The sequence below is a fragment of the Pseudophryne corroboree genome, chromosome 3 (genome assembly GCF_028390025.1).
Source record: "Pseudophryne corroboree isolate aPseCor3 chromosome 3, aPseCor3.hap2, whole genome shotgun sequence".
In the NCBI taxonomy this organism is placed as follows: domain Eukaryota; kingdom Metazoa; phylum Chordata; class Amphibia; order Anura; family Myobatrachidae; genus Pseudophryne; species Pseudophryne corroboree.
Window position 1 is genome coordinate 579476659 of NC_086446.1, and position 17377 is coordinate 579494035.

Genomic DNA, 17377 nt, shown 5'->3' on the forward strand with positions numbered 1-17377 from the left:
CGGCCCTGTATCATAACAAAAGGTCATAGGGTGATTCATACAGGTGGGCTGTGACGATTTCCAACAGCTCAGGTGGGTGGGAAACTGGGTTTCCCGCCGCATACCTGAGTATGTGTAATTAATAGAAATGGACATAAACTTCTTATGTCCATAACTATTCGCACGAGCGATTAATACGCTCCAAACCAACACCGGAATATTGCTAATTAAATACTCTTCCGATGGGTACCAAACACTGCTGTATGATTCCTGTTAGACCCTTCGTACGATATAAAGAGGGATTCCTCAGCTCTGGGACATTGTATTTTAACCAAACTTTCAGAATCTATCAAAGGGACCATGATCTATAAACTACACTAATTGTGAACATTTGTAACGAATGAGTCGCACGCTACGACTACATAAACTCTACCGTAAATACGCATACCGCGCCTGCGAGTGCACGTTATTGCGGGTATGCGCATCCACGGGAGAGCGCACGCACGCGCAGCGCGGACCAGTGTGCGGTGCAAATATGGCAACGTGCATTGAGACATTTTTCTGACTTTGACATAAGAAAGAGAGGAGTAAGAACTATACTCATCGTTACGGATTGGCCAAGAAGAACTTGGTACCCGGAACTACAAGAAATGATCTCAGAGGACCCTTGGCCTCTGCCGCTCCGACAGGACCTGCTACAGCAGGGGCCCTGTCTGTTCCAAGACTTACCGCGGCTGTGTTTGACGGCATGGCGGTTGAACGCCGGATCCTGATGGAACAGGGCATTCCGGTTGAAGTCATTCCTACGCTGATAAAAGCTAGGAAGGATGTGACGGCAAAACATTATCACCGCATATGGCGAAAATATGTTGCTTGATGTGAGGCTATGAAGGCCCCAACAGAGGAATTTCAGCTGGGTTGATTTCTGCACTTCCTACAGTCAGGAGTGACTATGGGCCTAAAATTGGGATCCATAAAAGTCCAGATTTCGGCCCTGTCTATGTTCTTTCAAAAAGAACTGGCTTCACAAGTTCAGACGTTTGTTAAGGGAGTGCTGCATATTCAGCCCCCTTTTGTGCCTCCAGTGGCACCTTGGGATCTCAACGTTGTGTTGGATTTCCTAAAATCTCATTGGTTTGAACCACTTCAGACCGTGGAGTTGAAATATCTCACGTGGAAAGTGGTCATGCTTTTGGCCTTGGCTTCGGCTAGGCGTGTGTCAGAATTGGCGGCTTTGTCATGTAAAAGCACCTATCTGATCTTCCATATGGACAGGGCTGAATTGAGGACTCGTCCCCAATTTCTCCCTAAGGTGGTATCAGCGTTTCATTTGAACCAACCTATTGTGGTGCCTGCGGCTACTCGGGACTTGGAGGCTTCCAAGTTGCTGGACGTAGTCCGGGCCCTGAAAATCTATGTTTCCAGGACGGCTAGAGTCAGAAAAACTGACTTGCTGTTTATCCTGCATGCACCCAACAAGCTGGGTGCTCCTGCTTCTAAGCAGACTATTGCTCGCTGGATCTGTTACACGATTCAACTTGCACATTCTGCGGCTGGACTGCCGCATCCTAAATCAGTCAAAGCCCATTCCACGAGGAAGGTGGGCTCTTCTTGGGCGGCTGCCCGAGGGGTCTCGGCTTTACAACTTTGCCGAGCTGCTACCTGGTCGGGATCAAACACGTTTGCAAAATTCTACAAGTTTAATACCCTGGCTGAGGAGGACCTTGAGTTTGCTCATTCGGTGCTGCAGAGTCATCCGCACTCTCCCGCCCGTTTGGGAGCTTTGGTATAATCCCCATGGTCCTTACGGAGTACCCAGCATCCACTAGGACGTCAGAGAAAATAAGAATTTACTCACCGGTAATTCTATTTCTCGTAGTCCGTAGTGGATGCTGGGAGCCCGTCCCAAGTGCGGACTTCTGCAATACTTGTATATAGTTATTGCTTCACTATAGGGTTATTGTTCTGAGCCATCTGTTTAATGAGGCTCAGCTGTTGTACATACTGTTAACTGGGTATAGTTATCACAAGTTGTACGGTGTGATTGGTGTGGCTGGTATGAGTCTTACCCTGGATTACAAATCCTTTCCTAGTAATGTCAGCTCTTCCGGGCACAGTTTCCCTAACTGAGGTCTGGAGGAGGGGCATAGAGGGAGGAGCCAGTGCACACCAGATGTAGTACCTAATCTTTCTTTAAAGAGTGCCCAGTCTCCTGCGGAGCCCGTCTATTCCCCATGGTCCTTACGGAGTACCCAGCATCCACTACGGACTACGAGAAATAGAATTACCGGTGAGTAAATTCTTATTATCGCCCACAGTACCCGTTTTTTTTTGCCAGCAGAGGGGATAAGGCTTAGACCTGAAGCCCCTCCCCCAGCGCGCCATTTCCAGCAAGTGTTCCCTGTCGGTGTCTGCGGCGCCATTATCCCTCAGCTCACTGTTCCTGGGACTGCTTGGGCAAATCCTCCTATGTAAAGCCACCTGGTTGTCAGCGCTGTGCCTTTACATGACACTTAAGTATTGTACAAACTGTAACTTTCTGTGTGTGCATTTGGTAGCTGAGTGGTGTCCATTTCGTGTCTTTCACTCAACCTGCTATCCCTATATTCCATAACCTGAGGGGGCTTGGTGCGTCAGGTGTTATCTAATATAGGATTTTCACAAAGATATACTGTATTACGTATTTTTCTCTGTGATTTAGTCACCATATCTCTCCTTTATCTCTGCTAGTGCTGACTACACTGCGCAGGGGTTTGGGTTCAGAGGTATAGTGGTGCTGATAATTGTACTGTGTTAACTTCATACTGCAAGTTATATCATGTCTGCTTCTGAGGGTAACGGTTCTGGGGCTGAACACGCTGCCGGTGTTGCTGACGCCACGGGGCCATATGAGGAGAATATAGCAGCTGTGGGCTCTTGTTCTGGGGGCTTCTTGCCCCACAGTGGGACTGTGGCAACGGAGGCACATACTGACCCACCGTGGGCCGCTTTTTCCACGCTTCTGCATACGCTAGTTCATAAACTAACTCCACCTATGGGACTCCCAATGCCGGTACAACCGTATGTGGTCCCTGCAGCTAACCCGCCGTGGGCGGACGATTTATCTGTTCAATTAAAGAAGTTGAACCAGTCCTTGACTACTAAAAAGTCTGACCAACGCTCGCCTAAGGCCAAGAGGTCCTCTAAGCGAGCGCTTATCTCCTCACGATCCACTGTTGTCACTGACACCTCGTCTGATGAAGACGGCACATTTACTGACTACTCAGGTTCTGACTCGGATACGGCTGATGGGGAGGGTAGTTCACATGTGGATGTTCCTGACCTTTTGGAGGCTATTAAATTAATTCTGCAGATTACGGACGATCCCGAGCCATCCGTCCCTCCTAAGAAACCAGATAGGTTCAAGCGTCAGAAGGTGGTTAAGCAAGTTTTACCTCACTCTGACCACCTAGTGGATATATGTCAGAAACCCTGGGAAAACCCGGGTACGAAGTTTGTGCCTCAAATGAAGATGCTGGCTCGCTATCCCGTCGCGCCAGAGCTGTCTAAAAATTGGGAAACGCCTCCTCCAGTAGACTCGCATGTGGCTAGGATGGTGGTTTCCTAAGCTCTACCTGTCACTACCGTCACGTCTCTAAAAGAGCCTACGGATAAACGTGTGGAGGGTTGTCTGAAAGCGATTTACACCCTCACGGGTGCTGCACAAGGCCCACTATTGCAGCTACATGGGCTGCAGAGGCTATTGAAGCATGGGCCTTGGCGTTAGAAGCTGAAATCTCTTCTGACCATGCTAGACGATGCTTGTCCTATATTGTCACAGCGTCTAGATATATTAAAAAAGCGGCGTCTGATGCCGGTATCCTAGCAGCCAAGGCCTCTACTACGTCAGTCCTGGTTCGCCGGATATTGTGGCTGAGATCCTGATCTGTGGATCTGGACTCTAGAAAAACCCTGGAGGTACTCCCTTTCAAGGGAGATATTCTGTTTGGGGAGGACTTAAATAAGATTGTGGCTGACTTGGCTACTGCCTGTCTGCCTAATACCGCACCTTCTGTGTCGAAGGCTAAAGGTACGTCCTTTCGCCCCTTTCGTCCTTCAGGTAAAGCAAAAGGTCAGGCGTACCATAAGCAGGCACGCACTTCCAAACCTGGTAAGCCGAAGCCCAAAAGAGCCTGGGCTGCCCGTCAGCCAGCTGCCAAGATCGATAAGCCTGCCGCATGACGGGGCGGGCCTCCCCCTGGGAGATCCCAGGGTGGGGGGCCGGCTTCTAGGGTATACCCAGGAATGGTTGAAGACCACTTCAGATGCCTGGGTACGGGAAGTCGTCACTCGAGGTTACGCCATTGCCTTCAAATACCGACCCCCTCATCGATTTTGCCAGACAGACGTCCCTTTGGACCAGACAAAGGCAAAAACTATACACTCGGTGGTACAGACCCTCCTGGATACAGGAGTCGTAGTACAGGTACCTCTTGCTCAGAGGGGCCGGGGGTACTATTCTCCGCTGTTTCTAGTCCCGAAACCGAATGGATCCTCCCGGCCCATTCTCAACCTCAAGGCATTGAACAGGTTGGTGAAGGTTACCAAGTTCCGTATGGAAACCCTTCGCTCTATAGTTCTGGCCTTGGAACCTGGGGACTACATGGTCTCCCTGGACATACAGGATGCTTACCTGCATATTCCTATAGCAGTGTCACATCAACAATACCTGAGGTTCGCTATTGGCAACCTACATTACCGGTTTCGGGCGTTGCCTTTTGATTTAACAACGGCTCCGCGAGTCTTCACCAAAGTTATGGCGGTGGTACTCCGCCGTCAAGGGGTCAGGATACTGCCGTATCTGGACGACTTGTTAATCCTGACAAATTCCCCAGATCTTCTCCTGTGTCATCTGGATATGACGGTCCGGTTTCTACAAGCCCACGGGTGGCTCATCAACTGGAAGAAATCCTCCCTGGTCCCTGCTCAGAGCATGGTGCACCTGGGAGCGTTGTTGGATACTCACAACCAGAGGTTGTTCTTGTCTCAGGAGAAAGTCCTGAAGATTCAGGACAGGATTTGTTGCTTCCTTTCTCGTCCGCAAGTGTCGATACATTCGGCAATGCAGGTGCTGGGCCTAATGGTATCAGCATTCGACATGGTGGAGTATGCTCAATTCCATTCTCGCCCCCTCCAGAGGCCGATTCTAGCCAAGTGGGACAGCCTGACTCACCGGATCAGATCTCAAATGATCTTCTTGACTCCGGAGGTCCGTCTGTCGCTACACTGGTGGCTACGGGACCAACAATTATGCAGAGGTCGTCCCTTCTGGATATCCAACTGGGTCCTGTTGACGACAGATGCCAGTCTAAGAGGTTAGGGCGCGGTGCTGGAGCAGCACTCCTTGCAGGGTCGGTGGACCAAGGAGGAATCTCTCCTCTCGATCAACATTTTGGAATTGCGGGCGGTCTTCAATGCGTTGAACCTAGCCCAGCATTTAATTCAGAACCGTCCTGTTCAAGTACAGTCTGACAACGCCACCACAGTGGCTTACATAAATCATCAAGGCGGCACTCGAAGCCGTTTGGCAATGAAGGAAGTTTCACGGATTCTACGTTGGGCGGAACGCCATCTTCCGGCAATATCGGCAATATTCATTCCGGGAGTCCTGAATTGGGAAGCGGACTTTCTCATTCGTCAGGACGTGCATGCCGGTGAGTGGGGCCTCCATCCAGAAGTGTTTAAACTCCTCGTGGAAATGTGGGGTCTTCCAGATGTGGATCTGATGGCGTCTCGACACAATCACAAGATTCCGGTCTTCGGAGCAAGGACAAGGGATCCTCAAGCAGCATTCGTGGATGCGCTGGCGGTGCCGTGGAGGTTTCAGCTGCCGTACGTGTTCCCTCCAGTGTCACTCCTGTCCAGGGTAATTCGGATGTTCAAGCAAGAAAAAGGAAATCTGCTTCTCAAAGCTCCAGCGTGGCCCAGACGGCACTGGTTCTCAGACCTGCAAGGCCTATCGTCAGAGCGTCCAATTCTATTTCCACAACGCCCAGACCTCCTCGTTCAGGGCCCCTGTGTCTACCAGGACCTAGCCCGGCTACCTTTGATGGCGTGGCTCTCGTAGCTTCCGTCTTGAGGGCTAAAGGGTTTTCTGAGGGGCTCATTAAAACTATGTTGCGGCCCGGAAACCGGCTTCTGCTCAGATTTATCATAGGGTCTGGCATTCCTACTTTGTTTGGTGCGCATCTAACAATTATGACGCTTCCAAGTTTAGTACAGCCAAACTTTTGGCTTTTCTGCAGCAAGGCCTAGATTTAGGCCTGCGTCTGGCCTCCCTCAAGGTTCATATTTCTGCATTGTCGGTGTGGATTCAGAGAAAAATTGCGACTTTACCTGATGTTCATACTTTCATTCAGGGTGTGTTGCGTATCCAACCTCCCTATATCCCGCCTGTGGCTCCTTGGGACTTGTCGGTGGTTTTGGAGGCGTTGCAGGAGCCTCCATTTGAACCTCTTGGTTCAGCTGACCTTAAGTGGCTTTCCCCTAAGGTGGTGTTCTTGCTGGCTATTGCCTCTGCTAGAAGAGTGTCGGATCTGGGTGCCTTGTCTTGTAGTTCCCCATATCTGATTTTTCACCGTGACAGGGCGGTTCTTAGGACTCGTCCCGGATATTTACCTAAGGTGGTTTCTTCGTTCCACCTTAATCAGGAGATTGTGGTTCCGGCCTTTGTCTCTCCTGATTTGTCTCCCAAAGAGCGGTCTTTGGATGTAGTACGGGCTCTCCGTATCTATGTGAAGAGAACTGCTTCTATTCGAAAATCTGATTCTCTTTGTTTTGTTTGGATTTCACAAACGTGGCTGGCCTGGTCACAAGCAAACTCTGGCCAGATGGATTAGAATTGTGATTGCACATGCTTATGTGAAGGCTGGTCTCTCTGATCACATTAAGGCCCATTCTACTCGGTCTGTTGGACCTTCTTGGGCGACCCAACGTGGTGCGACCCTTGATCAATTGTGCAAGGCGGCTACGTGGTACTCAGGGAACACGTTCATAAGGTTCTATGCCTTCGATACTGCCGCTTCCCAGGATGCTTCCTTTGGACGCCGGGTTCTTGTGCCCGCTACAGTGCGTCTCCTCCCATAAGGAACTGCTTTAGGACATCCCCATTGTCCAATCCTTGTGGAGCCCAGTGTACCCCGCAGCAGAAAACGAGTTTTATGGTAAGATCTTACCTTTGTTAAAACTCTTTCTGCGAGGTACACTGGGCTCCACAAGGCGCCCACCCTGACGCACTTCGCTTCTTTGGGTTGGTATGGCATTAGCCGCTGACACTTCTACTGTCGTGAGAGTGTAGTGTCTGTGGCTACTAACCGTTGTCGTCTCTTTTCCTGCTACTGCATTGGGCTGGTTAACTAAAAACTGAGCTCCTGTGCAGGGAGGCGGGGTGATATAGGAGGCGGCGCATTGCATTCTGGGAACAGTCAAAGCTTTGAGCCTGTTGGTGCCTCGGATCAAGATCCTACTCTACACCCCATTGTCAAATCCTTGTGGAGCCCAGTGTACCTCGCAGAAAGAGTTTTAACAAAGGTAAGTTCTTACCATAAAACTGGTTTTATATATATATATATATATATATATATGTCTTTTGTTGCTGCTAACCTGGGATCTGCCGCGAAGCATAAAGAGGGGCGTGGCCTCATGAGGAGTGTGTCGTGGGGCACAGCCTATCGCTGCGACCCCCGTTTTCATAATTTGGGGGCGTGCCCAGCTCTCATTGAGCAGCTGGGCAGCCCAGGCTAGCCCTCCGTGCACTAATAGATGCCATGTGCATGCGCTGCTTCTCCCAATCCGCCCTAACCCACCCGCGGGACACTGTGACCCTCGGGAGGGACAGCAGGACAGTGTCCAATAAGCGGGACTGTCCTGTTGTATTCTGGACAGTTGGGAGATACGTGTGTGTGTGTGTGTGTGTGTGTGTGTGTGTATATATATAAGTACATGTATGTGTATATATATATGTGTGTGTGTGTGTATATATATATATATGTGTGTATATATATACTTTTTTTTCAATCTTGTTAAATCTGACTATATCGTTTTATATGAGCTATACACGTGTACTAATGATTTTTTAATATACAATTTTAATTGTTAGTGCTGTACATGTGTATTAGCCCCTGAAATACAAATTGATTTAGGTTGATATTTGTTGTTTTTAGATTGATGAAAAATCATTACGTAAATATACCCCCCTGAAGTTGGGAAAACTGACCTATACTGTAAAGGGGTATAGTATGTTATGCCAGCGGCCGGGATCCGGCGCCCAGCATATCGGTGCCGGGATCCTGAATGCCGGCAGCTGGACGAGCGCAAATGAGCCCCTTCCGGGCTCACTATTTTTTCTTCATCGTAAAAATTATTGATGCCTCCTGCCGGCACAGCTAATCTGCGGACGCAGTAGACCCGGCGCCATCTTACCCATCACGGCGGCTGCGTGTGACATCACACAGCCGCCGCGATCATACCCTGATACGCCCCCGTTCGCACCACCCCCTGTTCAGCCACGTCCGCTCCCGCAACGCTCTGTCTCCTCCCTGGAAACGGGGACCATCACTAGTTGCTGGGCGGGGAAAAAAGCTACCAATGCGAGTGAGATTCATGCATCTCTACACAAAAGATGGCAGTTTAAATGTGACAAACATGAATAAGTATTGCCTTGCTAATTATAAAGTACTGAATCCAGATGCACTAACTCTGTGTGTGTGTGTGTCTCTCTCTCTCTCTCTCTCTCTCTCTCTCTCTCTCTCTCTCTCTCTCTCTCTATGTACTAACATCTGCAGTGTTTGTTTCTCTTTCTTCCCAATATCTTGAGGTTCACAACCAAAGGGAAAAAAACACAGCATGTTTCCCCAGCCACATTTGGAGCACATCAAAATAAACGTTTGCTCACATCCAGTTCATTAAATCCCATATGTTGCAGTCTGCAATTTCCAGCGAAAACCATATATTACTGGAGGCTGACTGACTTCTCTGATTTTTACTCTAGACTGTCCTTTACGAATAGATTTTCAGCAATACTTTGAATCAAGCACCCCATTAATATGTATTTTATTTTGCTTCCAGTGGTCAAATTTCACTATTTTACAATATTTTTTTATGCATTCATTCTACTGTAGAAATCCTTGACTGAGGGGAAGTGAGAATAGGTGATGGATTGCCAGTATATTGAAAATATATATCAATTCTACTTTAAAGGTACTTTTTCCCCTCCAGTATAAATGCCACTAAAATGACACAAACTACTGTTAGTGTGCCTGAAAACACACACATGACTCAACCTTTGGTGGTGGTGCCCTAAATTGACACCCTACTGGGTCAGAGATTAGAAAATTGATGTCCTTCATCCCAGTCTGTCCTACTCTAGTTTGAGTATTTTTTTCTCACCCCCTTCTTAGGGCCAGATTCTATTGCGCATCTGTCCCGCTTCGTAGGGTAAGCAGATCCTGTTTGCACCTCCTTTAGGCTGCAAGCAGAATTTGCCTTCTGCTGTTTGCGCTGACCCGCCACTTGCTTCCATGCATAATTGAAGCTGTCTCCTAGAGTTAATAAATGTTTAAACAAACTTCTACACCTCATAATGAGAGTAGCCACCTGTCCAGCTATCAGCGTTCTGGAGAGATTCAAACTCCTCTTTACACTACAATCAAGCAACTGTGAAACCTTTACCAAAATGGAAACCAGCAGTATGCACGGGTGGTCTTCAGTATGCCGAATGTCGGGATCCCGGCGCACATTATTCCGGCGCCGGAATCCCGACACCCGGCATACCGACAGCTATTCTCCCCTGGAGGGAGAATAAAATAGTGTGGCACGCGTAGCGCGCCACCGTGCCTGCAGCGTGGCGAGGGCAGCGAGCCCGCACGGGGCTCCTTAGCACTCGCCACGCTGTTGGTATGCCGGCGGTCGGGCTCCTGGCGCCGGTATGCTGGTCCCTGGGAGCCCGAGCGCCGGCATACCGTACTACACCCGTATGCACAACTGATCAGACTGTTATAAAAAAAAAACATCGACTTCCAAAATGTATATGCCGAAGTATCTCCACTGATTTTTATTTAATTAAAGAAGCTTTAAGTGTTTCTATAGGTCACGCTATTTAATGGATCTGGTCTGGATGTGTGTATTAATTAGCACTGGTCAGGTTGCTGCTGTACTCTCAGATCTCCAGTATACTTTATGCAGTGTTTTAAAGCTATACGTTGATACAGGTTGAGTATCCCTTATCCAAAATGCTTGGGACCGGAAGTATTTTGGATATCTGATTTTTCCGTATTTTGGAATAACTGCATACCATGATGAGATATCATGGCAATGGGACCTAAGTCTAAGCACAGAATACATTTGTTTCATGTACACCTTATACACACAGCCTGAAGGTCATTTTAGCCAATATTTTTAATAACTTTGTGCATTAAACAAAGTTTGTGTACATTCACACAATTCATTTATGTTTCATATACACCTTATACACACACAGCCTGAAGGTCATTTAATACAATTATTTTTAATTCTTTTGTGTATTAAACAAAGTTTGTGTACATTGAGCCATCAGAAAACAAAGGTTTTACTATCTCGGTCTCACGCAAAAAAATCCGTATTTCGGAATATTTGGATATGGGATACTCAACCTGTACAAGATTTTAGCAAATTCAATGCTCTGGGTGGGTATGCAGATACTTAGGGGGACATTTACTAAGCAGTGATAAGAGCGAAGAAGTGAGGCAGTGGAGAAGTTGCCCATGGCAACCAATCAGCACTGACGTAACATCTATAATTTGCATACTATAAAATGACACAGAACTGCTGATTGGTTGATGGGGCCACTTCTCCACTGGCTCACTTCTCTGCTTTTATCACTGCTTAGTAAATGTCCCCCTTATTTGGTTAATTTCTCAAGGTTCTGAAATTATTTCACTGATTTGTTATATTTCTGGAACTAGAATTAGAACAATAAGTGGTGCCATTACTGCACTCCTGAGCAACAACCTTATACATTGTATCACTGGTGTCCTTAATTTGGTTAGAACTAGTCTTAATATTAATTGTGAGCTCTGCAGCAGATATATTCATTGGTATGCAGTCAGATTGTCGACATTCAAAGTGACACCACCAGAATGTCAGATGTTATAATGTTGACATATGACTTGTCGACAGAGTGAAAAGTCAGCACAAGTGTTATGCCGACATACATGTTACGGTTGCCTTCAGTGTCAATATGCTCAATATCACAATGGTGCTTACTGACCATATTGACAGTGTGAATTTCATGGTGAATGTTGACAAAATATACAGACTCCATATTCATCCCTGTATTGTTTGTATTTGCTGTTCATGAATAGTATAAGTGGCGGTTATTTTATTCTGATTGTATATGATTTCATTTAATTACTGATTGTATAAGATGGGAATCAGTGGGGGATATTCAGCACTGTGGCTAATTGCCTTCCAGGAGCAATTCCATTAGTGCGGATTACCCTGAGAGTGAATCCGTGATATCTGAGTAAAGTCCATATAAACGCCAAAATCTGGGATTCACGAGTGTGAAAAACCCATTGATTCTGCAGTTTAAGTGGAATCGGTGGGTTTCCATGCCTGAGACACAAAACGCCAATTTTGAGGCACGAATAAAAGGCAATTTAATTGAATAGCTTTTCCCTGTACCTCAGGGATTTTAGCTGGCAATTTATTTGAATACCCCTGAATGTGTGGCAAAATGTAATATTCTGCGGAGTGTAACACATCTCACAAGCAGGCGTGAACTATGTGTTGTGTCTTCAGTATTTTAAAAGCCATGTGCAGTGTTTACTGTAAGTGTTATGTAGATTCTAGAAAGAGAATCAGTTTGTGTACAAAGGATAGCTTGTGTTACATCGTGGCCTAGGGCATAAGGACTTATTGTTTTGTGGATTTTTTTTTTATTTTTTTGTGTTGTAATATCTTTATTCTTCTCTTTGTGCTTACACAGTTAACTTGGATTTCTGATACTTTTCCCAGTGTGATATTTTTTTCTCTCTATCTGTTTAAACTTGAAGTTCCATAGGACATGCATTTTTCGTCCCAAAGAACTTTGTTGCAAATCCCACAAGCCAAGTTTCTACAATTAGATTTTATGTAGCAGTGTGGACAGACACAATAAGGATTAATTACATTTATTTTTTTAGCCAATTTCATATCTTGTCAGACTGAAGTGCAAAAGCAGCACAGATGATTTTTCTCCCCTTACCCCAGCTTTTACCTGCTCACAGGGCACCAAAGGTGCTGCCCGCAAGCCACCCAAAACTATTTGTCATTTATACCCTTTAATGGCTTTATTTAGTTTGTAAACGTTTCTTCTCACAGTCTTATAGTTCCCTCTTTGTGGCAAATGCAGTGGAAAATTATGTACCCACCAGTGGCGTAACTACTGCCCCCGCAGCCCTCGCGGTGGCTTGGGGGCGAGGGGCTGCGGGGGCGCCACTGATTTAGCACAGATTGACATGCGGACGAGCGTCCGCATGTCAATCTGCTCCTACTAACCTTCCCTGCCGTGTTGGAGGGACACGGAGGGCACAGCGCGCGCCTCTCCTGTGTCCCTCCTGCATCATCTCCGGCGGCCGCGGGTCTAATAGAAGAAGTGCCGGTTCGTGAGCCAATCAGAGCTCACGAACGGCACTTTCTTTATTAGACCCGCGGCCGCCGGAGATGCAGGAGGGACACAGGAGAGGCGCGCGCTGTGCCCTCCGTGTCCCTCCAACACAAACCAGCGGGGGAGCAGCGGCGGCGGGGGAGGGGGCATATATGGCACTGGGAGGGAATATCTGGCACTGGGGGCATATGTGGCACTGGGGGTTGGGGGAATCTGGCACTGGGAGCATATCTGGCACTGGGGGGGGGAATAGCTGGCACTGGGGGCATATGTGGCACTGGGGGGGGATATCTGGCACTGGGGGCATATCTGGCACTGGGGGGGGGAATAGCTGGCACTGGGGGAATATCTGGCACTGGGGGGGTATATGTGTACCTGGCACATAGGGGGGGGGGGGGCTATATTGTGCACTGGGGTCATGTGAGTACCTGGCACTGTGGGGTAATATCTGGCACTGGGGACATATGTGGCACTGGGAGCACAGCCCTAGCAACAAGCACTACCCCCTAGCAATGAGCATGACACCCAGTGCATGAAACCCCTGGCAACGAACATGACACCCAGTGCATGAAACACCTGGCAACGAGCATGACACCCAGTGCATGATACCCCTGGCAACGAGCATGACACCGTGAGCATGAAAACCCCTGGCAACGAGCAGGTAATTTTAAAAGTAATTAGAAGCCTTACTGTAGGACTTAATGTGTAATGGGCATTACGGTGTGTGGCATAATGTATCACGGACATTGCGGTGTGTGTCATAATGTGTCACAGGCATTACGGTGTGTGGCATACTGTATCACGGGCATTGTGGTATAATGTCTCAGGGTCATTGCAGTGTGGCATAATGTATAACGGGCATTGCGGTGTGTAGCAGAGGGTATAACGGGCATTGCGGTATGTGTCAGGCATTACGGTGTGTTGTATACTATATCACGGGCATTGTGGTATAATGTATCAGGGGCATTGCAGTGTGTAGCATAATGTATAACGGGCATTGCGATTCCTGTCATAATGTGTCAGGCATTACGGTGTGTTTGATACTATATCACGGGCATTGTGGTATGTGGTATAATGTATCAGGGGCATTGCAGTGTGTAGCATAATGTATAACGGGCATTGCGATTCCTGTCATAATGTGTCGGGGGCATTACGGTGTGTGGCATAATGTGTCGGGGGCATTATAGTGTGTGCATATTGTGTCATGTGCATTATTGTGTGTGGCATAATGTCTAAGGGCCATTGCAGTATGTGGCATAATGTATACTGGGCATTACTATAAGGAGGAAAAATTACAAATACTGTAAGGAGCATGAATCAGGATTATTTTTCTTTCCAGTGGTGGCTAACGTCTGGGCGTGCAGGTTGGAAAACTGGGGTATAACGTAGTCTTTTCCTGCAATGCCATGCCCCTTTATGTGAAGCCACACCCATCCCAACGAAGCCACACACCCTATTTTGCGAGGCGCGCGCACATTTATCCCTTTAATAGTGCCAATTATGGGGGGTGGGGGGGCGCCGAAGAATTTTTTGGCTTGGGGGAGAAAAATTTCTAGTTACGCCACTGGTACCCACACAACACATTCATGGTATTAAATACCTTGGATTGTAACATTGTTCTGCTAACATCTACAAACTGGGCAATGTCAACATTAACTAAATTCCAGTTTGTAGTCTTCAGTATCACACAGAGGAACTTTTGTAAAGGCATGTAGCTCTATGCCATTAAGGCCGCTAGTATGTATACTATACAGAAAGATTTCAATGGCATAATGGATGGTGCACCATTTTAAGATGCTGCATGTGGGTGTCTTAAGCCAGCTACACACTGCCGATATATAGTCTGATATATCGTTCTGACGTGGGTCGAAAATATACATCAGGTACATCATCTAGTGTGTATCCATGATATGCACACTCTCACGGCCTGCTAGTGACATCCCCTGTTGGCTTTGCAAGCAGTGTCAGACCAACCTTTTTGGGGCTCTGAAGCTTGAACTGTTATGGGGGCCCCTTCACAACTAGCAACAATAGGGCAACATCCAACAAGGGGCCTAATTCCCATCTGATTGCAGCAGCAAATTTTGTTAGCTAATGGGCAAAACCAAGTGCACTGCAGGTGGGGCAGATATGACGTGCAGAGAGTTAGATTTGGGTGGGCTGTGTTCAAACTGAAATCTAAATTGCAGTGTAAAAATAAAGCAGCCAGTATTTACCCTGCGCAGAAACAAAATAACCCACCTAAATCTAACTCTCTCTGCACATGATATATCTGCCCCACCTGCAGTGCACATGGTTTTGCCCATTAGCTAACAAATTTGCTGCTGCAATCAGCTATGAATTAGGCCCAAGGTCCAAAGGGCCTTGCTGCCCTTCTAAGGACAGCACACACCTCTCAGTGCCAAAAAAATTACCTTATTAGAAGCTTCATTGTCCTGGGCTCCTTCTCGCCTTTCATTGCTCCCAGCCTCCTTCCTAGGATGGGCCCTCTCAGGTTTAACCATTCCTGGGAATGTCACAAAGAGAAGTTCTGTAGGCTGACAGGATTTGTAGTTTAAAACACGCTGTTTACTGAGCGCAAATCACAGAGCTAGACTACAACTCCCAGCAGCTCCTGTGGTTTTAAGCAATGTGCATCCAAGCTGTAATAGCAGCTATACTGTACTAGAATCCTGGTTGTCATGGTGTTATTGGTGAGTAACCATACAGTACATTAAAAATCAGATTTTCACCTTTTTGTTTTAGTGTTAAAATGCACAGGCGAGACAAGTGACGATTTTATCACAATAATAACCTTATTTTAATAACACACGCTTAAAAAAAAATCTGTTAATTTTTGCTGAAAAATTTACTCATTTAAAAAAAAAAAAGTTGCTTCAGAGCCGCCCCGGGGCTGATGGGGGGATGTCACTGGTGATACACATATTTAACACACACACACAAACCCCGCCAGTCGGACCCGGCATGGACTAGTGTGTATACACTTGCCGCATGCCGGGTCCCGTCGGCAGTGATGTCGGGGTGGGTACACTTTATCTAGTTTGTACCCAGCGTTAGTTTTCTACAATCAGTGGCAGCATTAGCATAAAGATGCATCTGCCTTAGCTGCGTCCACCTCAGAATAAGTCCCATTATGTCAAAATGTGGTTCTATTACTATAATCTATCAATCAGTCATCCATCACCAACTTCTTATAAGAGTCCCGTACAAACAAAAGCAAAATGAACATAGTACTCCAGTTACTAAAAATCATAACAATAAAATCAGGCCTGGCTGCAACATGTGCCTTTGATAGTGGCAGCAGTTATGTGCAGGGCCGCTGGAAGCATGCAAGTCAGGATGGGGAGAATAGCAAAAGAGGGGAAAGGAACAGTACATATGGGCAAAGGGCTAAACACCTAGAAGCTTGCAATCTATGAGATCTGGAGTTCATGGTCATCGGGCAGCACAGAAGGTGTAATGGTTAGCATTACTGCCTCACAGCACTGAGGTAATGGGTTTTATTCCCACCATGGCCCTAAGTGTGTGGGGTTTGTATGTTCTCCCTGTGCTTGCGTGGGTTTCCTCCAGATACTCCTGTTTTCATCCACAATCCAAAAATATACTGGTAGGCCAATTGGCTCCAAACAAAAATGAACCCAAGCGTGTGTGTGTACATGTGGCAGGGAATATAGATTGTAAGCTCCACTGGTGCAGGGACTGATGTGAATGGCCAAATATTCTCTGTAATGTGCTGCAGAATATGTGTGCGCTACATAAATAACTGGTAATTAATAACTAATGGTATGTTGGATAATTCTGCTTGGAGATTAAGAGATTTTTAGCTAGCAGGGGTTCTGTGCTGGTGCTTTAGTTTTGAAATAAGTCACAATTTCTACAAGTTCTGAAATTCTTCCCACTTTGCTCTAATTATGTACAGGTTGAGTATCCCATATCCAAATATTCCGAAATACGGAATATTCCGAAATACGGACTTTTTTGAGCGAGAGTGAGATAGTGAAACCTTTGTTTTCTGATGGCTCAATGTACACAAACTTTGTTTAATACACAAAGTTATTAAAAATATTGTATTAAATGACCTTCAGGTTGTGTGTATAAGGTGTATATGGAACATAAATGAGTTGTGTGAATGTACACACACTTTGTTTAATGCACAAAGTTATAAAAAATATTGGCTAAAATTACTATCAGGCTGTGTGTATAAGGTGTATATGAAACATAAATGCATTCTGTGCTTAGATTTAGGTCCCATCGCCATGATATCTCATTATGGTATGCAATTATTCCAAAATGCGGAAAAATCCCATATCCAAAATACCTCTGGTCCCAAGCATTTTGGATAAGGGAGACTCAACCTGTATATAGTTTACGCAATCTCTCCATTTACTTAAAAAAAAAAAAAAAAAAGTTTATTGGAAATGTTTACTTGTGTTTATTATCTTATCGTTTGTCTTACAGTGATGCTCATTGGGCTACTTAGATACGCCTTTGTGATCGAACGTTATGGTCCCTCCCTGTTGAATACTGTAGCATTTGTGTTGGGGTGGATTTGTGCTGCTGGACTCACTATGGTTGGTAGTTTTCAGGTAAGAATCTCTCACAATCCATTTCATGGTAGTGTTCAAGATTACTTTTTGTTATGTTTGCGTTTTTCCTTTTTAAAGTATTTTCACTACTGGTAATCCAGATCAGCACCATCATATTCTTCATTGTCACACTGGACACTTGCCAGAA

At 46.4% G+C, this 17377-nt stretch overlaps 1 protein-coding gene across 2 annotated transcripts in view; it reads left to right on the forward strand.

Annotated features, from left to right (window-relative positions):
- Positions 1–17377, forward strand: part of LOC135056348 (transmembrane protein 150A-like) — a 333474-nt gene that overhangs the window by 234743 nt on the left and 81354 nt on the right. For both annotated transcript variants that reach the window (XM_063961396.1, XM_063961395.1), the window contains exon 5: positions 17102–17229. In XM_063961396.1, coding sequence (XP_063817466.1) covers positions 17102–17229 — 128 coding nt within the window. The remainder of the gene's footprint in view (positions 1–17101; positions 17230–17377) is intronic.